Source organism: Lagopus leucura, unplaced genomic scaffold (assembly GCF_019238085.1).
Source record: "Lagopus leucura isolate 7727_CA_CO unplaced genomic scaffold, USGS_WTPT01 Super-Scaffold_100002, whole genome shotgun sequence".
Taxonomy (NCBI): Eukaryota; Metazoa; Chordata; class Aves; order Galliformes; family Phasianidae; genus Lagopus; species Lagopus leucura.
The window spans coordinates 1,432,665-1,458,989 of NW_024962263.1; the positions used below are offsets into that span (position 1 = coordinate 1,432,665).

Sequence of the window (26,325 nt, forward strand, 5' to 3'; positions counted from 1 at the left end):
CAATTCGTAAACACTAATTCTCACCTAAGAGATACTTACTGGAAAAGGATTGTCAAGCTCCAGACTAATGTTTCAACTAAAAAATATATGTATACGTATCTACATTGCACTCCAAGTTAGCCAGTATCCTTGGGCTGTTGGCTTTTGCGACAAGATGAAGGAAATTGCATTTTCTGCCTGAGGTCTGTAACAGGAGAGCTAAGCAGCAGCTCATAGGTGGTGTGTATGCCATGTGAGTGGTAAGGAAGGATGAATTGGGGTAGGGGGCTGAGTTGCTTTGTCTTTCCTGTGTGTTTTTGACCTGTTGTTGGCATCAGAAAAATGTGTGCAGTCAGCTCTGTTTTGCTTTCAGCTTCATTTAGTCTGGGACTGCTTTTGTCACTCGGTGCTTTGGGCTCAACATGGAGAAATATCTTAAATTTCAGTTTTTCATGTGAAAGAAAAGGCTTTTGACTCCCATGTCATCTGCAGAAGGTGAAGACAGGCCTGTTTGTTTCTGCTGATTGCAAAGGGCCTGAATCGCTAGCTCAGACTCTTCAGTTGGACTTCATTCAGATTGTTCAGACTTGCTGGGATGAATACTGCAGGCTGTGGTGTTGAAGATCAGCTGTGCATCATGTAATGCTTCCCACTCTCCATTACAAAGTTTTGCTTGCTAATTTTCTGAGACCGTAAGTTCACAGTAGTCCTTATTAACATAGATTTTCTTTGAGTCTTTTTTTATGAACCTGCAGGCAGAAGGCATGCTGAAGGACAGAAGCCAAAAGAAACATCCCTCTGGTGCAATACCAAATTGTCACTTCTGATGTTGGTAAATTAACTGGTTGTCTGAAGAGCAATTTACAGATGCTGATGAGAATAAAATTGCCTATGAATTATTCCTAGGTACTATTCGTGAATATTGAAGAGAGAGGCATTGTGGAGAAAAGCATAGAGCTAGACATTCATTGCAAGGGCTCTTCTGTAAGGACGCTGCAATAGCAGAGGCTTGGTTATACTAATATATACTAATGACTAAACTCTTGGCTAGTTGTGCTTTCAGTAGTGTAAGAAATCTTTCTTCTGAATTTGGTCTTTTAAACATCTCTCTATGCCCACACTCTGTCTCACGCAACCTCTGAAGAAGTGCAGTACATCATCTCCCTTCCTTTCCTTTCTTCTTGGCATGGTACTTTGATAAATAAATTGCTGTAGAGGCGATGATTGCAGTAAATACTAGAACAAATAAATTTGTACCAATAAGAGGTGTGTTTAAAAGAAAAAAAGTCAAAGTTATTGTTAAAGCTGATCTATAGAAGCTAATAACAATGTAATTGTCTGGAAAGAAGAATGAGCCCATCTCTTTTATGATTAAATAGAAGGTTTTCCATCCCAGCCTGTGGTGTTCAGGTGACCATGCAGTGATGAGCAGTGCTGGCTTAAAAGCTGCTTGTTCCAGGTCACTGCCTGTACTCCTGTGGGACTGAGCAGGACATTGTGACAGTGGAGACAGGGGAGAAGGATTTCTTTGCAAGTTACGTATTGCTGAATACACCTTGGAGTCTTTATCCATTCAAACAGTTGTTTGTTTTTTAGTATGTTAGAAATACATTAGATGGTTGTACATTAGATTATTTTTATTTGCAGCTTTATCAAATTCCCTTTGTTTCAAAATCATTTCAAAGCAAAACATGGAATAACAAAAATAAAAACATAAACGAACTACAGCATACTGCACTTACATTTTGTAGAGATTTAAAAAAAAATAGTGGTTCTATTTTCAGATAACTTTTACTAAGCTTTACTTATTTTTCTGGCGATCTCACCCTTCTGTGCTCTGAGTCACTATTCAAAGACAGAGAGGAAAGTGGGTGTTCATTCACCTCCTGTTGTTTGAATAAATGAAACACTTATTCAGCTAAACTGAAAAAGTAAACAGTGGTTCTTGCAGAATGAAATGAAGCTTTCTAAGCTCTGCATCCAGTGAAGTAGCCAGTAAGCATTTGAATTTAGTATTTGACTCTTAAAGCCTATCAAAGTAGATGCAGAATGAGTTAATAGATTGGTGAACGTAGGCCTCAGTAAGTGTGCATAGTCATGTTTTAAATTTTTAACTAGTTCTGTTCTTCAGAGAAATGATTTTTAATGTTTAAATTTCATTTCATCTTGTTACTAAAATTATGTGTGTTGTGTGTAAGATGATAATACTGAGTGAGGTTGGAGGAGAAAAGGGTGTTCATGAAAAGGTGCTTCCTTGTATCCTCTTAAATCAGCAACAGATAAGGTTTGGGGTTTTTTTTTTTTTCTGCAAATCATGAATTTATAGCAAGGGTTAGAAGATATCCAGCCAGCTTCTTTGACTGCTTGTAATGAGCATGTTTCTTTCTTAAGAAAGAGAAACTATGTGACCAGCCTTCCTGATGTTCTGAATGCTTCCTTTCATATGCATTTATTACGTGCCGTGCTGTGCTCTGTGGTCAATATGTATTATACCTAATGCATCATCCTTCACAGGCAGGGGAAAAAATCCAAAACCCAGAATTTAGTTTTGACAGATTTGTTTTGACTTAAATGGCCTTGTTCAACTTACGTAATGCCATAGACATAGCTGGTGTTGAAAATCTTCAAGGGTTGGGGTAGATGATCTTTAAGGTCCCTACCCAACCCATTCTATAAATGATTCTCCACTCCCTCTCACCTGTTTGTTGTTTTTTTGGTTGTTGTTGTTGTTTTTTGTTTTTTTTCCTTAGTCTATTCATAATAACCACTGGAACTTGAAGTGACTCCTTGCTTATGTTGAAGTTTTATGTTGCTGCCTTTCTCTGATCTTTGCACTCTGTAGTTTGTTGTAATCAAAGGAGTTATTTTAAGGAAATTTCTTCTGCTTTAAAGAATTTAAAGCAAAATTTAATCGTGTCTACAGAGGCACTGTTTACTCCCTTAAACCGCTCTTCCTTCCCTGTTGGGAGTAGGATGCAGTAGAACATGCAACCATATACTCAGTGAACAGAGCAAAATGTCAGAATAATTTAAGATAGTCTTATACACAACTTTCTCATTCAATTTGCGTGCAGTAGATGTCAAAGATTGATGAGTTCCACTCTCAGCAAGTTTGCTGATGATACGAAGTTGGGAGGATTGGCTGACACACCTGAAGGCTATGCTGCCATTCAGCGAGACCTGGACAGGCTGGAGAGCTGGGTAGTAAGAAACCAGCTGAGGTTCAACAAAAGCAAGTGTAGAATCTTGCATCTGGGGAGGAATAATTGCATGCACCAGTACAGGTTGGGGGATGAGCTGCTGGAGGGGAGCTCTGCGGAGAGGGACCTGGGTGTCCTGGTGGACGACAGGTTGGCTGTCAAAGTAATAAGGACTTAATTATTGAGTCTCCTACTGTTACCTTTCTTTGCAGATCCTAAAGTGCCTTGAGTAATGGAGCATTAAACTGCAGACATAAGGTGTTCTGGTATTCAGAAATGCACCTGGCCAGTTCTCATATCAGAGTAGGGATTAACCTGTGGTCCAACAAGTGGGAGGTTGTAGGGGAAGTTCTGTTTCAGGGCAGCTCTGTTTCAGTTGGCTTCTCCACTTACAAGTGCTGTAATCAGTTAAACAGGCTGTAAGTACTCAAGTGAAACTGTGCAAGTCTCCTTCCCTACAAATTGTTCCTGCTAATGCATTGAAGTCATTTCTGGAAGTTCCTTTTTGGTCACTGTATGCAGTAATTTAGGTACATGCAGACATGATGTAAATAGAATATGTTTCAGCTTAAAGGTGTAAGAGAATACTGTAGACTGTGTAAGTTTTGGAAAACCTTCCACTATCAGTTGTCTTTTTTTTCCTTTCCTTAGAAAGCCATATGAAGGATAAGATTATTTCCTGCTTTATGTGTGTGGAAAACTTCTTTTTCTCCAAAGTGGACTGGTTCCACAGTCAGCTTTGCACATGTCAGGATGCTGACCTGGTGTTTATGCTAGCAAATAATAAATTGTATTTGAGATTTTTCTGCTAGTGTTGGCCAAAAATTGATGTATTTGATGTTGGAGATGAGCATCAGTGCTGATGGATGGTCATGTGTTAATGAATGCAGACATAGATGATTTCAATGAATGTTTGATCACAGTTGTTCATCTGTAAAGGGCAGGGTTTATGCTTAAGGGGACAGTGTTTCCTGACCTCATATGTCTTGTGGCTGGTCCAGGTGGTCCACTAGGTTGTAGAAAAACCATTGCTGAAGGTGCTTATTTTGAATCAGAGAAGGCAAAAAATTTGAGCCCATTTTCCAAGTCCCATGTGTATGTTTGCCTCTCTTCCTCCTCACCCAGGCTTTCCAAACTGTTGCTTTTGCTCCTGCGTAAACAAAAGTCCTGAAATATTCTTTTTTCAAAGTTGAATTCTTATTCACCAGTCTACCATTTTGTTCTTAATTACCATTGATACGTGAAAAGAAATCCTTGCGTGGTCATTTTGAGGTATGAGCACCTTTGTAAAGGAGTTTTGAGTATTAAAGAAAATGTCTGACGTTGTCATATATGAGTCAGGGTGTGAGAGAGGCAGATGAAAAAAGAGCAGAAAGCTCCCTGCGCTTCATGCATGCTTATGGTAATTGTAAACCAGAACTGTTAATATTGAAAACAGGTTGTCCTGAGGTTAACTTAAGCAATTGCTGAGACGTGTTTAGTAGGCCACGTGACATTTCAGTAAAGGAAGCAGCTGCACAGTGCATTACTGTTTGGATACTAAATTAGTAGGGTCCATTGGAGGGCTGGAATTTGTCTTGCCTTATGATGAGTTACCTAGGAAACAAGGAGGGATATTTGCTGTATTATCTGTGCAACCTGCTGTAATCCGTGGCATTGTGGTATCTGAGGCAGGCTATATCTGAACTAGTGCACGGCTTGGTTCTGTAGGATTTAGAATTATTTTTATTTATCTAATTGTAGTCTTTACATGGAGTATGATTGTGATGGGTGAACACTGTTTCCAGTATTATAATACTCTTGGTATCTTTGCAGACTTAGACTTCAAAGAATAAGCTGCAGTACTATTCAAAATGAACTGTTTTCATAGAGAGTTTGTAACCCCAGCTACAAGAATGTGGAGCCAGGGCAATCTGCTCTGCACTACTAGGTGATTCCTGTTTAAAAAAAAAGTCTTTTGTCTGGAGTCCATAGTGTACAGCCTGATAGGACTGTGGGTGATAGCTTAGATAAACCATGCTGAGGGGAGATAAAATACTGTTGGAATGATTGGAAAATTAGTATATTGCTGCTGTGTGTTCTTGCCATAGCATCCATATATCTCATCCCTGCTTAGCTTACTGTCTAAAAAAGGAGCTGGTTTATATAGTCAGTTAGTATCTATCCAAAAGAAGAGTGAGCATGGCAGTAATCTGCTGCCTTCATTGTTAGTGTAGTTGAGAGCAGGGGCCTGACCTCAGAGCGCCTGCAGGTGAAGGGTTGGGGGGAGGGTTAGTTTTTTTAGATTGAATTGCTGTGAATTTTTTGATGCTCTTGAGCAGGAGGTGGGCAGAATCAGGAATGTTTGCGGCCAGAGTTGTCAAAGCTCCTTCTGCTGAGGTGCTTCCTGTCTTCCTTCCCTTGCTGCTCCTTGAGACACTCTTTCTGAAGTCTGTGCTTTCACTCTCTGTGATTTATAAGGCTGTTCATGCCCCTTTCACTCCAACTTTCAAGTACATAGCTGGTTTTCCATAGCACTGATGGGTTCACTGCTACTGTATTTCAGTGGCTTTCCTAGCTATATGATTCATCTAATTGTTAAGCTGTCTTCCTCCATCAGTCATCTTGTAAGTCAGCTAATAGCTGCTTCTCCCAGCTTTTGAGGTGATTTCATGGAGACAGCGTGTGAAGGATGGTCAGTGCGTTGGAGTAGAAAGAGGAGAGTTGTCTTCTGTACTGAACGGAGCGCAGAAATAGCAGTGACACGGTAGGTAAATTCAGTACTGATGTGTTTGAGAAGGCTAATTTTTCTCACAGAGGAAATGCAGCCCTATACTTCGAGGTATGTTGTGCTGAGGAACAGTATGGAAAGGGAGTGAGAAGCTCTGAGGTGGGGCCAGTGCTGGAAGAAGATAAGGCAGATATTGCCCCACTCTCATGTAACTTTTTGAGGTGAGCTTGATACGACAAAATGGAGATCTGGTATAAGAGATGATAAAAGCTGGTGACACCACATAAAATGAGGTGAGGAGAAGTAAGTTGAGTAGGTGCTCTCAAAGGAATTAAAAAAGAGATTTCATCAAATGATTACGATTTGTTTTATGTAGGCTGGAATGTTATTTTCAGAAGATTTGAGACTCTGGGTTATTTCACTTCTGAAGAGGAAGAAGAGACAATGTTTGGGTACCAGTGTGAGGGCCAAATAAGAAGGGGATGTAGGACAGGAATGTTTTACGATTGACACGTGAAAAGATGCTTGAATACTGTGGTGTCAGGGCTGTGCACGTGCCAGGAAGTATGTAGGGATGCAGAAATTCCCAAATCACAGGCCTGAAGGAACGGAGACAAAAAGCGGTGATAGTAGTATCTTCATCTATGCAAGATGAAGGATTCCTTGATTTATTTATTTTTTTTTAAGAGGAGGGGTTTGAATTAGAGCCAGAGGTTCTTGGTGCTAAACTCTCATTTCCTCTCTTTTGAGGAGACACTTGGGTGAAAGATAGTAAGTTCCTCTTCAGTTCCAGTGAATGTAAAAGGCACGCTGTCTCCACACAGCATGTTGGAGATTTCTATCATTTCTTCAAAAAAATGAAGAAAGGAAATCTAAATGTATCAGTTTTAGCTCTCTAGTGCTAAATCTTTTTGTCTTTCTGAAAGAAAGGAAGAAAGTGCTAGCTGGATACAGAGCTGGTAGGAAGTTATGTATCACCCAGTAAGTCATTTGAAGCCTTCCAGTTCTTACAACACCAGTTATTTGCTGAGTGCCTTGTGAGGTATGCAGGAATTTCAGAAAGGAGGTGGGAGAAACTCACCAGCTGGCTGGGGGCTGTTGGGAATAGGCAAGGTGAGAGGTGCTAACCCATGGGCGTCCAACGTCTTGGCTTACCTGGACTGTATTGTGTGAAAAAGACTTGTTTAGAGCTGCATTTACAAAGATTGCTCTGAAAGTAATGTCTCCTAATTCCATGGAGGAAACTGCATCAGATACAAATATCACAGTAATGCTACTTAATAGAGCAAATTCTCAGCTACAAAGCATTCTTTTTCAACAGTCACCAATATTAGCTATGCATTTTCACCTGCCATGAACAAAGGCCTGCACGCCACGCTGGTGACAATCTGTTCCAGAAGAGAGAACCTGCTGTCACCACTGATGAAATGCACTGCCCACCACTGTACTGTGCTTACATCCACTGTTGGCCCTCCATAAGTGTTCAGTAAGCATCAGTGAATGTCAATGGGTGCAATTTTTTCAGCATAGAAGAATTCATTGCCATGCCTCTGCTTCATACACACCTCCATGTCAGATGCCATTTTGCCAGATCACCTCTCTGCTGCCATCTGTCACATAGGAACAAAATGTAATGGAATTTTGGCAGGAAGGTTGAACCTCTGTTGCCACACAGCTGACATCCATCTCTGACATCGTAGGCAAACATAATAAAGTAGGAGGCATTACTTTCAGATCAGTCCTTGTAAAATACATAAAATATAGCTAATGCATATACACAACAAAACTTATTTTAATTTTTAATGTTTTTTTTCATAAAACATATAAAAAAGAGAGCAACAAAAACATAAAACTAGTGGGATATGCGAACTTGTTTTAGTGCAACTAACGCATCAAGATGGTGCGATGGCAGTAGTTGCCATTCTTAGCTTTCAAGCTGTTCATCAGGTTTTTGATGCAATTTTATTCTTCCTGTTCTTCATCTTTGAAAACAGTTGTTCACAAATGTGCATACTTCCAAGAAGTGGTAACATGAGTGAGATGTGACAGTGAAGTGAGGGCGATTTCTCTCTGGTAAGATAAGCCTTGTAAAAGAACGATAAAGAGATCGGATCAAATTTTTGATTGCAAACCTATACATTCCATTTGAAATGTCATACATAATGTGTTTGTGTCAACTGAAAACTGAGTCTCAAATATACAAAAAAATGGATTTTTTTTGGCCGTCTTGAAACTTACTCTCAAATTCTTTTATCAAAAGGGAAAGCACAGCTGCATGTTTTTTTTCTGTTCACAGGACTGTGTTTAGCCAACGTATCAAAATGCATACAATTGTTTGCCATACTTGAGTGAGTACAGCACCCTCCCCGTACCCTGGTTTCAGCCCAGATAGGGGTAATAGCATACTGATGTTTGGCTGTCGGTGTGTGATGGGTGCATGCCCAGGGATGCACAGCGGAGCTGCCATGATGGTGTGGAGCAGGGGGCAGGCTGCACTGTGAGCAGTGCCAGGCAGTGTACAGCTCACAGGTTGGACATGCACTGCTAACCCACCTGCTTGTCTGCATCCTGCCGCAGCCCTGAAATTGGGATTGCTGGGAGGCGAGTGATGCTGGAGGCAGGAGGGATCTGGTACTGCTGTTGATTGCAGAGCATACCCTGGGGCAGTCAACCAACGTGTGTGGTCTGAGTTCGTTTCTCTTCTCAGCCAGGGATTGCAAGTCTGTTTTCCAGCTGGTCTGCCAGTTGGCCTTGTTGCTGAGCTGAGCTAAGGAGGGGCATCACATCTACCTGCTGCTCAGAGATGAACCCTTTCACAGTGGAGATCACAAGCTTCCCGAGGCAAAGAGCGTGTGAGAAGGAGCCTGTCTTATCATAGCCCAGTGGTTAAGATTGATAGAACAGCAAATTGTAAGTCTTAGCTCCTGCATCCTTGAACAGTGTGTGCATTTTACAGACCATGGATAATAACCTGAAATATTCCCTAGCTGCAATCTGTAACTGTTCCAGGTTGGCTGAATTAATGTCCCTTTCACAGTGCATAGGCCTTGAGGTCTTGTATTCCAGTGTTGTTAAGGTAGGGATTGGATATTTGACTGGAAACTCATCTACTTTGCAAGGATAGGCTATTTAAGGACCTAGGATAGATGTTGTTATAGGGTATTCAGCAATTAGGGTAAGGAATAAGGATTTTTAACTGAAACAAACTAGATTTAAATTACATTTTAGGATTAAACTTGCTACTGAGATAGAGGTGAGGTTCCATTTTTTGGATGTCAGTCTTTGCTTCGCTTTCCCAAAAGAACTAAAGTGGTAGCTGACATCATAAAATGCTTTTTAGCTAAATATGACTCAGCTGTTTGAGCCTCTGTGTCATCTTCAAGCGAGAGTCAACGTGCATCACTTAAGCATTAATTCTACACCAGAATCTTGAGTTTTCTACTTGCAGTTTGGCTTGATTAATGTTAACCACAACTGTTGGCAGTACTGTTTCTGTCTGCTTTATATTTTTCATATCTAACATGCAATATGCTTCTCAGAGGAGGTCTTTTAATTTCATCTTTCTTTACCCTCAATCTGTGTAGACTTTCCTCCACTTACTGCACAAAAGATCAGCTGAGCTGCTCCTTCCATGGCATCAATAGGATTTTCCAGCGTAAGTCTCTCATCTATAAATGGATCAAGATGTTTAAAATGCGGCTCCCTGTGTGGATTGAAGACCTCAAGCATGGGTAATAAGATTGTACCTTTCACTGCAGTAATGTCAGTTAGATCAATCCAGGGCCTTAGTGACTGGGAGTTACCATTTCAGCTGAATTGACTAGGTACGGCTACAAATTCATGTCATGGATTTTATTCTGGGCAGGACGAGGATCTTGTGAACAGTGGAGTGAACACTGCAAGCAGTGCCTGGCCATTTCAGAGAATAGAAAGAAATGCATCTGGTCTTGGTCAGATTTTGAGATGTTTGGTAGAAATATATGGTGGTGTGGTAGAGTTCCCTGTTTTACCTTTTTAGAGAAAAAGAGTGACATCTGCAGAGGAGACAAAACTGGGACCTACGTTAAAGGACAGATATGCTACTACTTTTTATTTTTTTTCCTTAGGTAAGCCATTCTTTTTTTTCCTGGAAGTAGTTGGTTATGTGCAGTGTCCTAAAATAGAATACAGCATGATTACATATTGGACTGTTTCTAATATAATTCAGATATTTTTCTGAAAGGCTAATACACATGTTCTGATTGTTCTTCTCTCTCTTTTTTCTGTTCTTTCAAGGAAAACATTATCAAGCAAGTTATAATAGAAACTAGAGTTGACTCAATCTAGTATAGTGAAAGAGACGCTGTAGCATCATTAGGGTTTTGAGCAAGAGACTGACTAAACAGAAGAGAATCTGTCTCTTTCCTTTTGGTAATTAACTATTGCTTCAGCTGGAGCCCTGTGTCACACACCAGTTCTCTCATCTAGGTATGTTATTATAACAGAACTAATGCTAAAGATTTTCAGGGCAAGGATGATGACTAAATGACCTAAACACCAGATTTCTTGTCTGCCCAGTACTAGGCTCAGAGATGTGAGTACTTAACATGAATGAACATGCACTTCAGTACAGCAGTACTGAATAAGCACATGTCAGTGTTCACACGGCTTCGGCGAGGTCAGCTACAAAATCCATGGCCTTATGCAAGTACTTAAACATGTGACTGCCTCCTGGATTTTGTAGCTGACTGCACAGAAGCCGTGCACTGAGCACTGACACAAACTTGTAATTTTGGCACCTGCATGTTGGTATGATTCATTCATTTCTGTTAATAAAATTAATTTGAGGAAATAAAGAATGGCTGTACTATGATAAATATCTTAAAAAGGATCCTTGAGCATGTGTAAAACAAAGGGAGAAACTCAATGTATGCAGGGCAACTCTGAGAGCTGCACTGAGGGTTTAGTAAGTGAGGGGCTGAGGGTCCTGCATGTAGAAGGTGCCACGCAAGCAAGTTTCAAGCTGAGCCTTAGGGTTATGATTCAAGATATAATGACTGTATAGGCAGCTTGAGAGCCAAGATGGTCTCTCCTACAGGTGGTACTGTCTGGAGCAGTAAGGTTTATGTGCCCTTGCCTATGGCTGCCGCTAGCTGCTGATTTTCTGATATTGGTCTGAATCAATGTTTTGAACACTACGTAATGTTGAATGACCCTTGCTGGAAAGTCAGTTCAGGTCTTCCTCCTAGTGTGCTTCAATGCAAGAGGCCTGAATTACAAAAAACGATTTTCTTTTTAAGGGCTAAATACCAGTGCTTGAAGTGTTTTTAAAAGGGCCTAAGATTCTTTGAGAAACAATCTGGTAAAAGTAAATATTGCATCTTACTTGAAAAGCATTAGTAGCTCTCCTCTTCTGGAGTGGACTTTGCTTTTCAAATGGCCAGATTTTTCTCTCACCTATTTTATTTCTGCTGTTAATTATTCTGTCCCCATAGTAAGCCCAAACACCTCTTTATCAGAGATTGTCTCTTGCTATTTTAAAGTTGGAATAGTGTCAAATCTGTTCTGTTAAGCCATTTGCTTGGTATTGCTCAAGAAACTGAGAATACTGTGGCAAAATTGAGTGAATTTCCTTTGTTCTCCCCCTCACTACTTTATGTTAGAATGAGGATAGAACAGAACAGTTCAGTTAGAATGGACCTTGCAAGATCACGAAGTCCAACTGCCTGACTTCTTCAGGGCTAACCAAAAGTTAAAACACATTTGTGAGGGTGTTGTTCAAACGTGTTTTGAACGCTGATAGGTTCGTGGAACATCAACCACCTCTCTAGGAATCCTCTCCCGTTGTCTGTCCGCCCTCATGGCACAAATACAGGTCAGCAAAGTGGAGAGAATAGAAAGTCTAGGCATTGTTTTCCGTGTCAGTTCTTGCTGACTCCTCCTATTCTCTCCAGAAAACGCATTAGGAATTAAGAAAAATAAGTAACATGCTTCCTGCTTTTGTTGTAGCATCTGTCTTATGTCTTACATTTTCTGCTTCGTTTTGTTTTGTTCTTCCTTTCCCTCCAGAAAGGAAAGCCTTCACAGAGCACGCAGTGCATGTGCGATGCTGTCATGCTGAAATGGCTATGCCAGCACTAGGTCTACTTTTTATTTAGTCATGCATCCCTGTCAGTGGATTCTGGGGCTGAGGAGCCACTGCCATAAGGTACTGGAGGTGTACATTACATTGACAGTGGCTCTGTCAGTGTGGTGATTGTTTTAGTTCTGGATAATGGCTGATACAATACTACAGAAAGTGCTATGCTATAGGTTGAATATGGCTTCTGGCTAGTTTTGCTTTCCTCTTGTATGGCAAAGTGAAATTATTTAACTGGATGCAGTAGTTGTCTTGAGGCGTGATTTTGCTGAGTACTGAAAAAGGGAAATTAAGTTCATAAAGAATGACTGCCACATACTGAAGTGTGAAAAGGTGCAGAAAATAAAGTGATTATTTGCAATATGTAAGTATCCTTAAGCACCTACCTGCCTGTGCAGATTCATTCTCATTTCACTGGGTTTGGTGTTAATGTAAGCCAGCAGATATCAGTATCTTTGTTGCCAGAATTAACAGCAGAAGTTCTTTTGTAGTGTTCTGTACTTCTGCTGAAGACGCAGTGACGTAAATTGGTGTGTATTATTATTTGCCAGTAAGATAGCTATGTATCTTCCAGTAGTATGTTAATGTAAGCAAGTGTCACCTTTGGTTTGTTCTTTGACTTATTCTCTATTGAGAGAAGTGTTGTGTTTAGTGAAATAGTGCTTTGTTTTGAGAGATGCAAAAAATGGATATAAACCCTGCACTTAGTTTTGCTGGCAAAGTGAAGTACAGATGTGAAAGTGCATTTTTGTCCCTAGAATGAAAAGTGTTGTCTGTGGGAAGTCTTGTTCCAGGCTGGATTCTCTTCACAGCCCCACACCTTCAGCAAAGCTGTGCTGCATGTGCACAGAAGCCTGCCCTTACCAAGGCAGCAGTAACACACCAGGAAGCAGACTTGTGGACTTGAGATGACCTTCTTCAGCGTGGACTGAAGCAGTTTGAAAGTGAAGACAATAGTCCTGAATAAGAGTGTGCTTGTACTGATGTGACTGGGACCTGTAGTTGGCAGTGTGAAGTTTTTTTGTGAGCCCTTCTTATGTCAGCTCTGTTAAATTCATGTCCAGACTTCTTTGTGTTTCATATCTGAAGACAAAAGCTTCATCTTTAAATCTCATTTTTGTAAATCATAGTATCATAGAATGGCCTGGGTTGAAAAGAACCACAATGCTTGTCTAGTTTCAGCCCCCTGCTACATGCAGGGTTGCCAGCCAGCAGACCAGGCTGCCCAGAGTGTGTCCAGTGTGCCCAGTGTGTTGCCAGTACCACATCCAGCCTGGCCTTCAATGCCTGCAGGGATGGGGCATCCACAGCCTCCTTGGGCAACCTGTGCCAGTGCCTCACTACCCTCTGGGTGAAAAACTTCCTCCTAATATCTAACCTAAACCTCCCTGACTTAGTTTAAAACCATTCCCCCTTGTCCTATCACTATCCACCCTAGTTTGTAATTCTTTGCATTATTGTTTCCATACTGAACACATCCCACAAAAAAATGTTTTCCAGATCAAGTCCTGTGGGGCTTTTTTGGTGGTGGTGAGCTGCCTGTTTTTTTTTTCCCCTGTAAATCCTTTTCCTCTTAATTTCTATTTTATCTGCTCCCAAAGACTGACTCTCATACTTACCAGTTCTCAATTCTACTCTGATAAGCTTTGAATCAGGTTGGGAAATTTTATTCTTCTTCCATTTCTATTCTGTTGCAGATTTTGACTTGAACTATTTTTGGCATTGGAGCAAGTTTACAGACTACGTGCAGTGTGTCCTGACCTTCACTGGTGTCACCGGTTACATCACTTACCTCTGGCTTGATTCATCTCTTTTTGTGGAAACCCTGGGCTTCCTTGCAGTTTTCACAGAGGCTATGTTAGGCGTTCCTCAGCTCTACCGTAACTACCAGAATAGGTCCACAGAAGGAATGAGGTATGGTGTTTGCCTTAAATAAAACAAGTACATGTGTGTGTGCTTAGGTAAATATTTTTGTAGTGTGAGAATGCTTTTCTGTCATCTTTCTACATTTTAATTGAAAATACAGCAGTTATTGGGGTAGAGCCTCTGTCAGCTTAAACTGGTGCAGCACTGCTGTAGGCAGTGGGAGCTCATTTATATCCCCAAGATCTGACCCATTGTTCAGACCTAGCTGGACAGTTTCAAGATGAAATATGTTTTATTACAATAATACGTAGAGCTGCTGCTGTTGCCATTAGAAATGGTCTGAAGAAGTCCTCTGTATCAAAAGTACTAAAGACAAAGTCTACAGCAGTAATTGTTGTAACTCACACTCACTGCTTGTTCTTACAGATTTACTTAGCTCTTTTCTGTAATATGTTACTAGTGTTAGTAGCAAATAACATCAGTGTTGTTGTGTAGAAACTTGTACCTGACATTTAAAAGAGCTCGAACCTAGGAAGAACACTCATGTAAACAGGTGTAGAACAGAAAACTTTAATCTTATGCTCACTGTTGAGACATTTGAACTGGATTATCGTTTCATACCATTTATTGTATTTGTCAGTATTAACACCAAGGTTTCCAAATTGCAAATACAACTTGTAGAGCTTCTGCAGAGAGAAAAACGTTCACCACACTGCATCAGTGCACCAGTTATAGAAAACAGTACAGCAACAAATTCAATTCAGGAAGTACTTTTGTCATTAGTGATTGTTTTCTTTCACTGCTTTGAAAGTTCCTCTTTCATTGACTTTAAACTTGCTGACATAATTTTTGCTTTGAAAACAAATAATCATCTCTACCTCCTTCACACCAAAGCAGTTACATCTGTTGACACTATTCCTTTTGCTTGTTTAGAAATCTGCTGTGATACTCAAAGCATTTTCTTATTGGAACACCCTTGATTAGAGTCAGGATTTCCTTCCAAAGTATTTGGGTATTTTGCCTGCACACACTGCTTTGGACAATTTTGTGTGATACCCAGTTTACCTACTAGATCTTACTTATACTCTGGTTTGACTTTACCTTTATGTTTTTTTATCTGTGGATTATAATGCCATATTAAGATAGCAGATCATTATCTGGAAGCAGCTTTTCCTTAGCTCCTGTCTGAAGATCTGAGCTGCTTTTTTTCTACTTTTTTGTATTTGCTACTTAGTAAAATGAGGACAGAAACTGTGTGCTTCGAATGAGTGGTTTAATTCTTTGCATGGAAACACAGAGTTGCATAATTCTTATGTAAAACTGCTTTGGTAAAGACCACTGTTCAGTTGACAGAAGATGCAGTAGAAGCTCTCATTCCCTTGCCATCAAACAGGGCTAGGTCTAAGGATAGCCACCCTCCTTGTCTGGTGTACCTACAGATTTTCCCCTTGGATTCCCAAAGCAGTACTTTGCATACTATTGGATACTGGGGGGTGTGAATACTGCTAAGATAGTACAGGGCTTGTACTGCTACTTTACTGCAGCTGGGGTGTGCTCATGTCTTTGTCCAGGTCACATTGTAGCTTTATATGTATTGCAAGAACCACATATACTTTCTAGCACTGTGTAGTCTTGAATTGATCTGATGGTCTATAAGCATTATCAAGCTCTTCCTGCTATGACAGTGATTTCTGCTAATGTTTTACTTTCTGTTGAAGGAGCTGTTGTTTCTTCTGATTTTCCCTTCCTGTGCCTGCTTCTCTATTTAAAAGCAGAGAGGAGACCTCAATCCTGGAAGTGCTGAAGTAAGCATCTAGCAGTCCAGCCATGCAGCTCATAGAATTGAATTAATGAACTTTGATAGGTATTTGCCAGGAGCTAGTTGATGCCCAGTGGGATATATTTACTACCCCATCGAGTTTGCGGATGATACCGAGCTGGTTGATGCATTGGAGGGAAGGGAAGCCATCCAGAGGGACCTGGGCAGGCTGGAGAAGTGGGCCCATGAAAACCTAATGAAGTTCAACAGGGCCAAGTGCAAGGTGCTGGGGCAACCCCAGGTATTGATACAGACTGGGGGCAGATCTCCTTGAGAGCAGCCCTGCGCAGAAGGACTTGGGGTCCTGGTGGACGAGAAGCTGGCCATGAGGCAGCAGTGTGCGCCTGCAGCCCGGAAGGCCAGCTGTGTTCTGGGCTGCATGAAAAAGGGGCGGCCAGCAGGGAGAGGGAGGTGATCGTCCCCCTCTGCTCGGCTCTTGTGAGGCCCCATCTGCAGCGCTGCGTCCAGGCCTGGGGCCCCCAGCACAGGAAGGACGTGGAGCTCTGGGAGCGGGGCCAGAGGAGGCACTGAGATGAGCAGAGGGCTGGAGCAGCTCTGCTGTGAGGAAAGGCTGAGGGAACTGGGCTTGTTGAGCTTGGAGAAGAGAAGGCTGTGGGAGACCTCATGGTGGCCTTCCAGTGCTTGGAGGGGGCGTAGAAACAGGAGGGGGAACAGTTTGTGAGGGTGGATGGTGATAGGACAAGGGGAATGGTTTTAAACTGAGACGGGAGGTTTAGGTTGGATATTAGGAGGAAGTTTTTCATCAGAGGGTGGTGAGGCACTGACACAGGTTGCCCAAGGAGGCTGTGGATGCCCCATCCCTGCAGGCATTCAAGGCCAGGCTGGATGTGGCTCTGGGCAGCCTGGTCTGCTGGTTGGTGACCTGCACACAGCAGGGGTTGGAACTGGGTGAGCATTGTAGTTCTTTCCAACCCAGGCCATTCTATGATTACATGCAGAAATGGTTTACACTGTTGGAAATGACTGAGCTGGTGATCCTTTGCCTGTCAACGGGGCCGTAATGGACAACTGCCAGATAGCCTCTTAGCTGGCCTCAGTGGCAAAGTGAAGTAATAAGTTTCAGGTATCTTTGTGACTTTAAGCTTAACAGGGAGAGAAGTAAGGATTAAGCTGCTTTAGCCTATTAAGCCTACTTAATGACCTTTTAGACTGTGGTAACTTCTTAAACCACAGTAGTGCATTCAGCTGTAGTGCATAACTGGAGCCCACGTATGATAAAAGCATCACAGTTTACTAGGGTCAGAGGAGAGGTTCTTTGAAGGTCCTCATTGCCTGACTAAGGAGAACATAAGCTATCTTCTGTCTCTGAAGTAGGACTGAATGGGATATAACGTCTCATATGTTAAGTCTGTTTCTGTTTTAGCAAAACAGTCAAAATAGGAATGGAAAGTAAAACTGCAGTATGTGGCCACATCTGAACAAGATGTCCTGCCAGACTTTGCAGATACGATCTTGTTTCTGAAAAAAAGGTGTCAGATAACCCTGTGGACTCCTCATCCCAATCACTTGTATCTGTTTAAAATAGAAGTTGAGGATATCTCATGCTTGGGGTAGTAATTGTTTTCAGATAAACGGACTTGGAGACAGAAAGCCAGAAGAGAGATGTAAATGGGACACATGGCTGTGGTGGACGGCAGAATACCCTTGGAACTGTTCTGAAAAGAGCCTGTGGTGGTTTAATATCCATGGATTAGCTCAGCACCACCACACCGCTCTGTCGCTCCTTCTCAGGACATGCAGAGAAACTAAGGTGAAAAGAGTTTGTGGGTTGTGATAAGGACAGGGAGATCTCTCGCCAGTTACCATCACCAGCAAAACAAGCTCAGCTTGAGGGAGATGAATGTGATGTACTGCCTATTACTGATGGACTAGACCAGTGAGAACTAAGAGCAAACTAAAGCCACCTTTACCCCATCTACCCATTTCTGCATCTTCTGGGTCTGCACAAAGGTAGGTTTGCTCTATGACAGTCTATTTTCCATTTCTGTCTGCTGCCCTGCCATACTCTGCTCTGGAACAATAATTGCCCTTCATTGAAAGATTTTCACAGAAGGTCATTGAAGTCATTTGTCAGTGCCCTCCTTTGACAGTCAACTGCTGCTCCATCTGTATGGAGCTGTTTCTTATCAGCCAGTGCTCAGAGTTTCACAGCCGCTGGATGGTAGAAACTCCCCAGGTCCAGGAAAGGGAGGACTGGCGGTAGGAGTGAACTGGACTGCATATCACAGAGTCCCAGGTACCACAGTACTGATGATAGCCAAATCTGTCCATCCATGGTTAGCTTGGAGGTTTGTGGTTCCAGTAAGGAAGGCCTTCTTTCAGTGGTTGATTAGTTCCTGGCTGTGCGCTTTTTGTCTCTTGCCAGCTGCTCCCCATGCAGGAGGCAGCATGTATGCCCATGGCTTAGGGCCATTCATGTAACTAGGGGGTTGGACAGGCAGAGCCAGCGGAGGGCTGTGGTCTCCCTCTTCTTGTTGTGATGTTTCAGTCTTCTTGAAAAGAACCTCCTCTCTTTGTATCCTTCATCAAGATTCGCTGATACTGGGTAGAAGGCTCAGCGCTTTGACACGCTGAGGCAGCCAACACAATCAATTAGACTGTCTTTCTGTTCATGTAAGTCTGTCTTGAGAAGACTGGCCTGGAAAGACTGAGTCAGATCATTGTGCTGTGTTGGTCACTGTGATTATCTTGTTTAAAAAAAAAAGTCACTAAAGGAGAAACAATTGGCCTTTATTGTCTCACAAGCAGATGGAGCCAAGAGTTGCAAATCTGAGTGCTTTTCCATTTGGAACTGTTGTATGAGACATGTTATGGCTGTAAGCTAGTTCCAAGCGTTTATCTGAAATGTGTCCAATAAAATAGATGCAGTGTGCAGGGAGATAAATTGTATGGAATGTATATCTTGTAATATTATTTCCTCTTCTCTGCTATTGATAATAAAAAATACTAGAAGACAATATTTCTTGGGGAGATAAGATTTTGTTGTAGGGTGCCTTCATTCAGTACTCCTCTATGACATAATTTTTCCTTTATGACATAATGCAGTTCTTTATATCATTTCTGTGAAGGAAGCTGTGAACTTCTGAGGACAGTGTTTGTCCCAGAAACAAATCCTTGCTTTATCCAAATTCTGCAAAGGTTAATGTCAGCCCATATTAGATTAGCAAGGTGCTGTGATGGACAGATGTTGAAAGCTGTACTCAGTACTGGCTAACCCAGTGTCTGGTCACTTGCTGTAATGAGATTTTGGATTTGAGCATACTGAGCAAGTGCTGTAAAAATGGCATTCTTGTGTTTTTTGTGGGGCTTTTTTTTTTTAGGTGGAAGGATTTTTTTGAATAGTGAGTAGATAACACAGCTCAAGTGTTAAACTACAAAGAATGAGCAAGAGTTCTGGGTGTTTCTGCTGGGGCACACACTTTTTATATTAGTCTCATAATGACTAATTTTAGTTTAATTGAAAAGAGATGATGGGTGCAATCAGCATCTGTTACAGCAATTTCGTTGCATACATGTACTTCGTGGAAGTTCAATAAAGGACAAAGGGGAAATAGCTGAAAATGACTTGTAAAAGTGCTAATAGGAAGGGAAGTGGAGGATATAAGCAATAGTGAAGACTGTATTTCTCTTAGCTCTTGTTTTTCCTTGTCAGAACTTGCATGGATCAAAATCAAAGAAATAAGAGTAGGAGTAAGAGATGCCTTCATGAGAATTTTGAAGTAGATGCTGTACAATGCAGAGGTGACCTGAGTTTAAGTGCTCTGTCCCATCCAGAACTTTTACAAAGGAAGGTGCTGAAGAGGGAACCATTCTAGAGAGTCTTTGGACCTGCAGCCCCCAGATGTCCATGTAGCATTGTGTCTACTCTTAAAGTAGTAATTTCATTATACGTTAAGTGGTCAAAACAAATAAGATGATGGAAGGGCTGCAAAAGGCTGCAGTCATTTACTTTAAAAAAAAAAAAAAAAAAAACCTCAGACAACTGCTAATTTTTTTCTAGGTGCTGTTACATCAGAAAAATAAACAGGCTTGGTCTCTCTTCAGCATGCTCAGAATGGAGACAGAGTCCTTTCCGCGTGCAAGCAGATGATTTGAAAACCATTTTGTTGTATCTCAGGAAGCAAACAGCTTGTCCTCTGTACTTCACCCATTCTTCTATTACAGGATCCTCTTCTCTGTACCATTAGTCCCATGTTCTTTTCCTTTCCCGTTCTGTACTCAATTTCTGCTGACTTTCTGTGGATGTACTGTTTGAAGTTGACTATACAGAGCTTCGCACCATGCTCACCTCCATGCTTGCCTGCCATGTTTCCTCAGCGTACTGTTCTCTCAAGATTTGCAGTAACACATTGTGGGGCTCCGAAGACTGTTCTGTGAGGCTTGTGTACTCAACACATGTAGGAATTTTAAGGAACTGAATGAAGAGAAGATGGGTTAAAAAAATCCCAGGAGGGAGTATGGAACCAACCTTCCCTTATGCTTCCGCCTCTTAACAACAGTGTGAGTGACAGCAAACACTTCCCTAGCATTGCCTAGTGTGTAGTATGGTGTGAATTGCTGAAGCTCTTGCACATATTCATGTGTCCCATCCTTTCTGCCTTCACACCTTTCTGCTTTCTCTTTCCCTTAGCACCTAATCCCATCAGTTCAAGAAGAAAATTAAAAGCAAAATACTTCAAACCAAATATGTTCTTTTACAGATAGTTCAAGGCTTCTTCATAGTGATAGGAATAAAACACTGCCAGTATGTTTAATCAGCACTCTCTTCAGTTGATGCTTTTCTTTTTACCCTGAAAATTTGAAATACAAGAGAAAATCAGTTGTACTTTTTTACTTATCTTTGTAAGTTTGCAGATGGCAACAAGTAGGGAGGAAGTGCTGATCTGGCTGAGGGTAGGAAGGCCCTACAGAGGGATCTGGACAGTCTGGATCGCTGGACTGAAGCCAATGGGATGAAGTTCAGCAAGACCAAGTGCCAGGACTTACGCTTTAGTGACAGCAATGCCATGCACAGGCTTGGGGCAGAATGGCTGGAAAACTGTGCAGAGGAAAAGGACTTGTGTTCTGGTTGATGCTCAGCTGTACATGATCCAGCAGTGTGTCCAGGTGGCCAAAAGGGTCAACAGCATCCTGGTTTGTATCAGAAATGGTGTTGCCAGCAGGAGCAGGGAGGTGGTTTTTCCCCGGAATCAGGGGGAAGCTCTTTACTGTGAGAGTGGTGAGGTGCTGGAACAGCTGCCCAGAGAGGCTGTGGATGCCCTGTCCGTGGAGGCGTTCAAGGCCAGGTTGAATGGGGCCCTGGGTTGGATGGGGCCCTGGGCAGCCTGGGCTGGTATTAAATGTGGAGGTTGGTGGCCCTGCATGTGGCAGGGGGGTTGGAGATTCATGATCCTTGAGGTCCCTTCCAAACCTGGCCATTCTGTGATCTGCTCTGGTAAATGCTACCCCTCAAGTACTGTGTTCACTTTCACTGCAAGAAAGACATTGGGGCCCTGAAGCATGTCCAGAGAAGGGCAACGAAGCTGCTGAGCAGTCTGGAAAACAAGATAGGGAGTGGCTGAGGGAACTGGGTTTGTTGGTCTGGAGAAGTGGAGGCTCAAGGGTGGTTTTATTGCTCTCTACAACTACCTGAAAGGACGTTGCAATGAGGTGGGGGGTCAGCCTCTTCTCCCTGGTAATCATCACTAAGATGAGAGGGAATGACCTCCAGTTGCACCAGAGCAGGTTGATGCTGGCTATTAGGAGAAACTTCACCCAAAGAATGGTCAGGCACTGGAATGGGCTGCTGTAGGAGGTGGTTGAGTCGCCATCCCTGAAGGTACTCAAGAAACGTAATGTTTCATGTGAGAACGTAGGTACTGACGTATTTTTGTGTACTTTTTGCAAGGGGTTACTTTCTTGTGACAGTGAAGCGTTTCTGAGAAGCATATACTGAATAGCTTATCTTAGTTCCAGTTATCATGCTGACTGGAAAGTAGCGACAGTCCTTTTTCCTAAGTAGTAACTCTTATTTGGGATTCCTATTTCTCCAGTGTTTTCTTAAAATTAGAGATACTGAAGAATTTGGTTATTTCGTAAAAAATGACTGTTACTAGGCTTTGTCCTTTTGGGTGTGCTGTCTTTGGAGACTGAATGCCAGGCATCTAGAACAGGGAGGGGAACTAGGCCTGATATTCTGTGTATGTTGAACCAAAGTAGGAACTGCAGCTTTAAATCACTGGAATGCTACAAGTATGCTTAGTCTGCATCCTTATGAAGATGGGGAAAGTGTGCTAAAAGTGCCTTAAGGTAAATGGGACTAGGAGTTTGATTATTTCTTCGTTGCCTAGGGCAGGAGGAAAGGAGGATTAAAGAGCTTTACGGTTTGAGCCTTGGGGTGTGCTGCTGTGCTGATGCAATACTCTTTTATCCCATCTTTTTATTCCTCTTTAAGTATGTTGGGACATAATCCACTTAAAGTTACAAAAAGAAGGACTCTGAATGGTGTCAGGCACAGGCACTATTTCCCTGTTTTGAGCGCTGGCCCTTGAGCAGCAGGGTCCCATGGCACAAGGCAGGCTGCAGCAGGCAGGTGCTGGGAAGGGAGGTGTGGGAGCACAGGCAGGCTCAGCTAGCTGTGCACAACTGCTGGAGGTGGGCATCAGGACAGTGTCTACAGCAGCATTAGCTAGCAGCTGGACTTGCAGCTCTGGTGATTAAAGTGCCTTGAGGGGAGGGAGAAGAGATTGAAGGGGAAAATGCTCAAGAAGAAATTAATGAGCGAGATCCTAAAGGATGGTGTGATTTAGGTGTGCTCTACACCATTTCCGTCCAACTGACACCACTGTGAAGGCATTATTCTGTTTTGGCAGCAGATGGTGCTGTGGACTGTACTATGAGCAGCACACGTGTGATTTGTTTCCCAAGCCTGTTTTCACCTGAGGAAAGCAGTTCCCCCTTGTGACAATTCTTGAAATTTCCAAATCCATCAGTAGCAGATCCCAGAGCCCTTCTGATATGTGCTTGTGTGGATGTATGGGTGGAATTAAGCTTAGGCATCTGGGCTGTGTCCATTTATCCATCTCCTGGAAAGACATTTGTGTGAATTGCAGTTCAAGTCTTTCCTTTGTTCTGCAGAAGAGATTTAACACCTGCTGTGCATAGCCTTAGGGTGTTCAAGGTTGTTAAGAGCTGCCACCCCCTCTTCATGCAGCACCATATGGTCTAACTTGCAGAGCTCTAGGAAATACTTTGTAGATGTCAAGTCTGTGGACACCTACAGACTAAACTTTGGGCGTAGTGCTTGAAATAGCTAGAGCAGTGATCATGAATAGTCTACCAGCCCCATCACCATGTCTTGTAGTTTTCTCTGTGACTCTCCTTTGGCAAGTATATCCTAGCAAATACTGGCTTCTGTGTGTAGATACTGAGCAGTGTCAAAATGCCTGAGATGCTCTTGCTCTTGGGAGTTTTGGAAACAGTTGTTCATGAGGAAAAGTAATTGATAAATATCTGTTTACCTTGTTTTTCCATAACGCTTTTTTGTGTTTCTGCACGAAATGCGAATATTAAAGACACTTCCAAGTCACATCAGACAGTGTTTTTATGAGTGTGTTTTTTTGTGCTCCAGAGTGAGATCCACGCATTTTATTTTTCCTCAGTGAAGTATACATACTTGCAAATTACAGGAACTTTCAGATAGCTCTTTAATGTAGACCTGTTGGTGTCCATTACCTACAGATGTGACTAGATCTCAGCTCCAGCAATCCAAAATAAATGCTGAATCTATCTGTATCCTGCCAGCAATGTGGGGCTGGACAACTGACTCTCTGGAGATTGTCAGTGCTGTTTCAGCCTTGAGGGAATTGTTGGAAAGTGAGGTAAGGGGCTCTCTCTGAGGGAGAGCATGTAGGATTGGTGGATAGTTTCATGCTTGAATTCCTAGCTGGCTGTGTGGTATTTAAAAACAAGATCTATGCTTGGTTGCTCAGGAGGTCCTGTCTTATGGTAGGCCTATTTAGTTCCCAGATTTTCAAACTTCAGACACTGGCCTTTGGGTATCTGATTTTTCTCACTTCCCCTCTTTTAAAAATAGCTTCTGGCATGCTTAACAATTTGTTCAACATTAGGAGAGCTCCTTTTATGTTAAGCCTTGTGGCTTTTTGCTAGGAATAAATGCTGTATTTTTGTTGTTCATTTGTGCAGTGTTAAAAATACAATGGCATCAGGGTTTTTGTGTTTTCTGGACTGCATTGCACTGGTGAAGGCATGCCACCCTGTGATTGAAGTGCAGTGTTAGGGATACTTGCTGTCTTATGAATTAACTTGTTTTGGAGCATCAAATGGGAGCTGAAAGTTCTCCAGAGTCAGGATATTTTAACTGAATTTGCTTTCTCTTCCATACATTCACATGGAAATATGCTGGGGGAGGTAGGTTGCTTTTCAAGAGGGATACTTTCCGTCCCTTCTTCCTCCTTTCCCAAAACCAAACACTTTTCAGAACATTCATTAAAAAGCTGTTTTGCTGTGGACCTTATTCCAGAAGGGGATGCTAGCTTCTCAGATCTTACATTGTTTTTCTGCTTTTATATCCCAAGACCTGTTGTCATTTTTTTAATGTATATGGAAGACATGTGCCAGTGTATGAATAAATGCCTGAAACTGTCAGTCTAAAAATCATACTGTGAATCCATCTTTGCCTTCGTCTTGGCCCTGATTTGGGGAAGCTGTGGTCACCTTTCACTGTACAAAAGGAATCCAAGCTGATTTTTTTTTCTTCCACTTGCCTAGGACAGAAGGAAAAAAGTAAACGAAACACTTGAAGTAGATGATTAATACATCACATTCATTTTTCTGTTATTGAAGATAATTGCTCAGATCTGCGTTCATTGACTGAGCACAAGCAGTACTAAGTTTATAGCTCTAGCAGGATGTAATTACATGAGGGCAACACGTAACTCCTGTTGCTATTTGTGCTGCTAGTATGTCTGGTCAGACCACTACAGAATTTCTCTGTAGAAGTCACTGTCTAACATCTGACTCTCTTTGTGTCTTCCAGCTTGCAGGATATTTTTGGGTTTGTGTATTAAGCTACAAACATGCAGAGTCATAACATTCATGGAAGAAAATCTACACAGCAAACAGGAAGCGAGTACTGCCATCTCTTCTTGTGTAGGCTGGTGCCAAGTATCAGCCCATGGTCTGCAAACTGCTACTCTCCAGCTCTGCTATGTGCTACTGTTATTTTGATGGATGGCTGCAACTAATCTTAAGACAGTGGTTTAGTGGGGAAGAGAGGAGGTGTATTCTTTCTGTCTTTTTTTTTTTCCAAGATCTCCTTTGTAGTTTTGCTCTTTCAGATGAAGGCAGAAAAAAAGATGTAGTGATCAGGAAATGGCTAATGTTGAGCAGTGCGTGCTCAATAATGCTCCAGCAGAAAATCAAAGATTTGTGATTGTGACAACCTTCTGCTTTTGAACAGAACAAACGAAGAAGCTGAAAAGCTTTGATTCCAGCAGAATTAGTCCTCTGTAATTTGTATATTGTGTATTTGAGCCTAAAAATCTTGCTAAGCTCATTGTTCTGTAAGTTGCACAGCCTTTAGAACAGTTAGAGGAGAAACACTTTTTTCTCTTGTTAGTGTACTTGGCTCTTTCTACACATGAATAATTTGATGAGCATTCTTTAAAAATCATCGTTCATTGTCTGACCATAGATACAATGTGCTCATAGAGATGATCTCTTTTGCTGTCTCCTCAGAATTGATGCACAAAATACAGAAAACCTAATTTAGACAAGTTGTTTCTTGAGAACAATGAATGCTATTTTTCAGCTTGCAATTTATTTAGTAAATGATGATTAGTACAGAGTCTTTATGAAATGTTCTGCCAGTGGCATAGAACAGCAGTGCTGTAGGACATTTTTATACTACTGTACTAAAAAACAGCATTTAGCAGCCCACCACTACTCAGTGTCTGATCAGAAATTATGGTGTTATTTTTGAGGTCTGATTCCACCAGCAGAACAATAAGTCCTTTTTCAGATTTCAAAAGCAGATGAAAAAGTGTGAGCTTTCCCTCTTTGTGGTCAGTTGTGGTTTACACAGACAGTGACTGTTGCCACATTAGCAACTCCTTGTAATGAGATTAACTGTGAGGAAGGTGCTTGTTTTCAGGAGATTTGTTGTCATTGGATACTGCAGTCTTGATTTACATTATTGGGAAGTGTTATTTTTCCTTCAAGTCTGTTTCAGCCTCTGGCAGTACCATCTATTTCTGCTCGGTTCCTGACTCTTGCCTCTCCCATTGGCATCGCTGTGATCACAGAACCAAACGCTGCTGTGTGTACTTTCTGACTCCCCAACTTGCTCGGTGGCACTGCTCACCCCACACCCAGTCACTCCTTTCTGCTAAGAGCAGAATGGCCACTGTGCTCTCCTAATGACTGTGTCCTTCATATCAAGAAGGTTAATCTTTCCTGCCAGCCATCTCTCTCCAGTGTGGCTTTGAGATATTACAGAAAGGGTGCCATTTTATTTGCTCTTGACTCCTGCTTTTTGCTCTGTAGGCCGTGTTGCACAGTGCACTGAAGCTGAGCTCACTCGCACAGCTTTGGAGATGTCAGGAAGATCAAG

General features: G+C 41.9%; 1 protein-coding gene across 2 annotated transcripts in view; it reads left to right on the top strand.

Annotated features, from left to right (window-relative positions):
* The window catches only part of SLC66A2 (solute carrier family 66 member 2), a 58,564-nt gene that overhangs the window by 24,835 nt on the left and 7,404 nt on the right, over positions 1-26,325 (top strand). For both annotated transcript variants that reach the window (XM_042869522.1, XM_042869523.1), the window contains one exon: positions 13,705-13,921. In XM_042869522.1, coding sequence (XP_042725456.1) covers positions 13,705-13,921 — 217 coding nt within the window. The remainder of the gene's footprint in view (positions 1-13,704; positions 13,922-26,325) is intronic.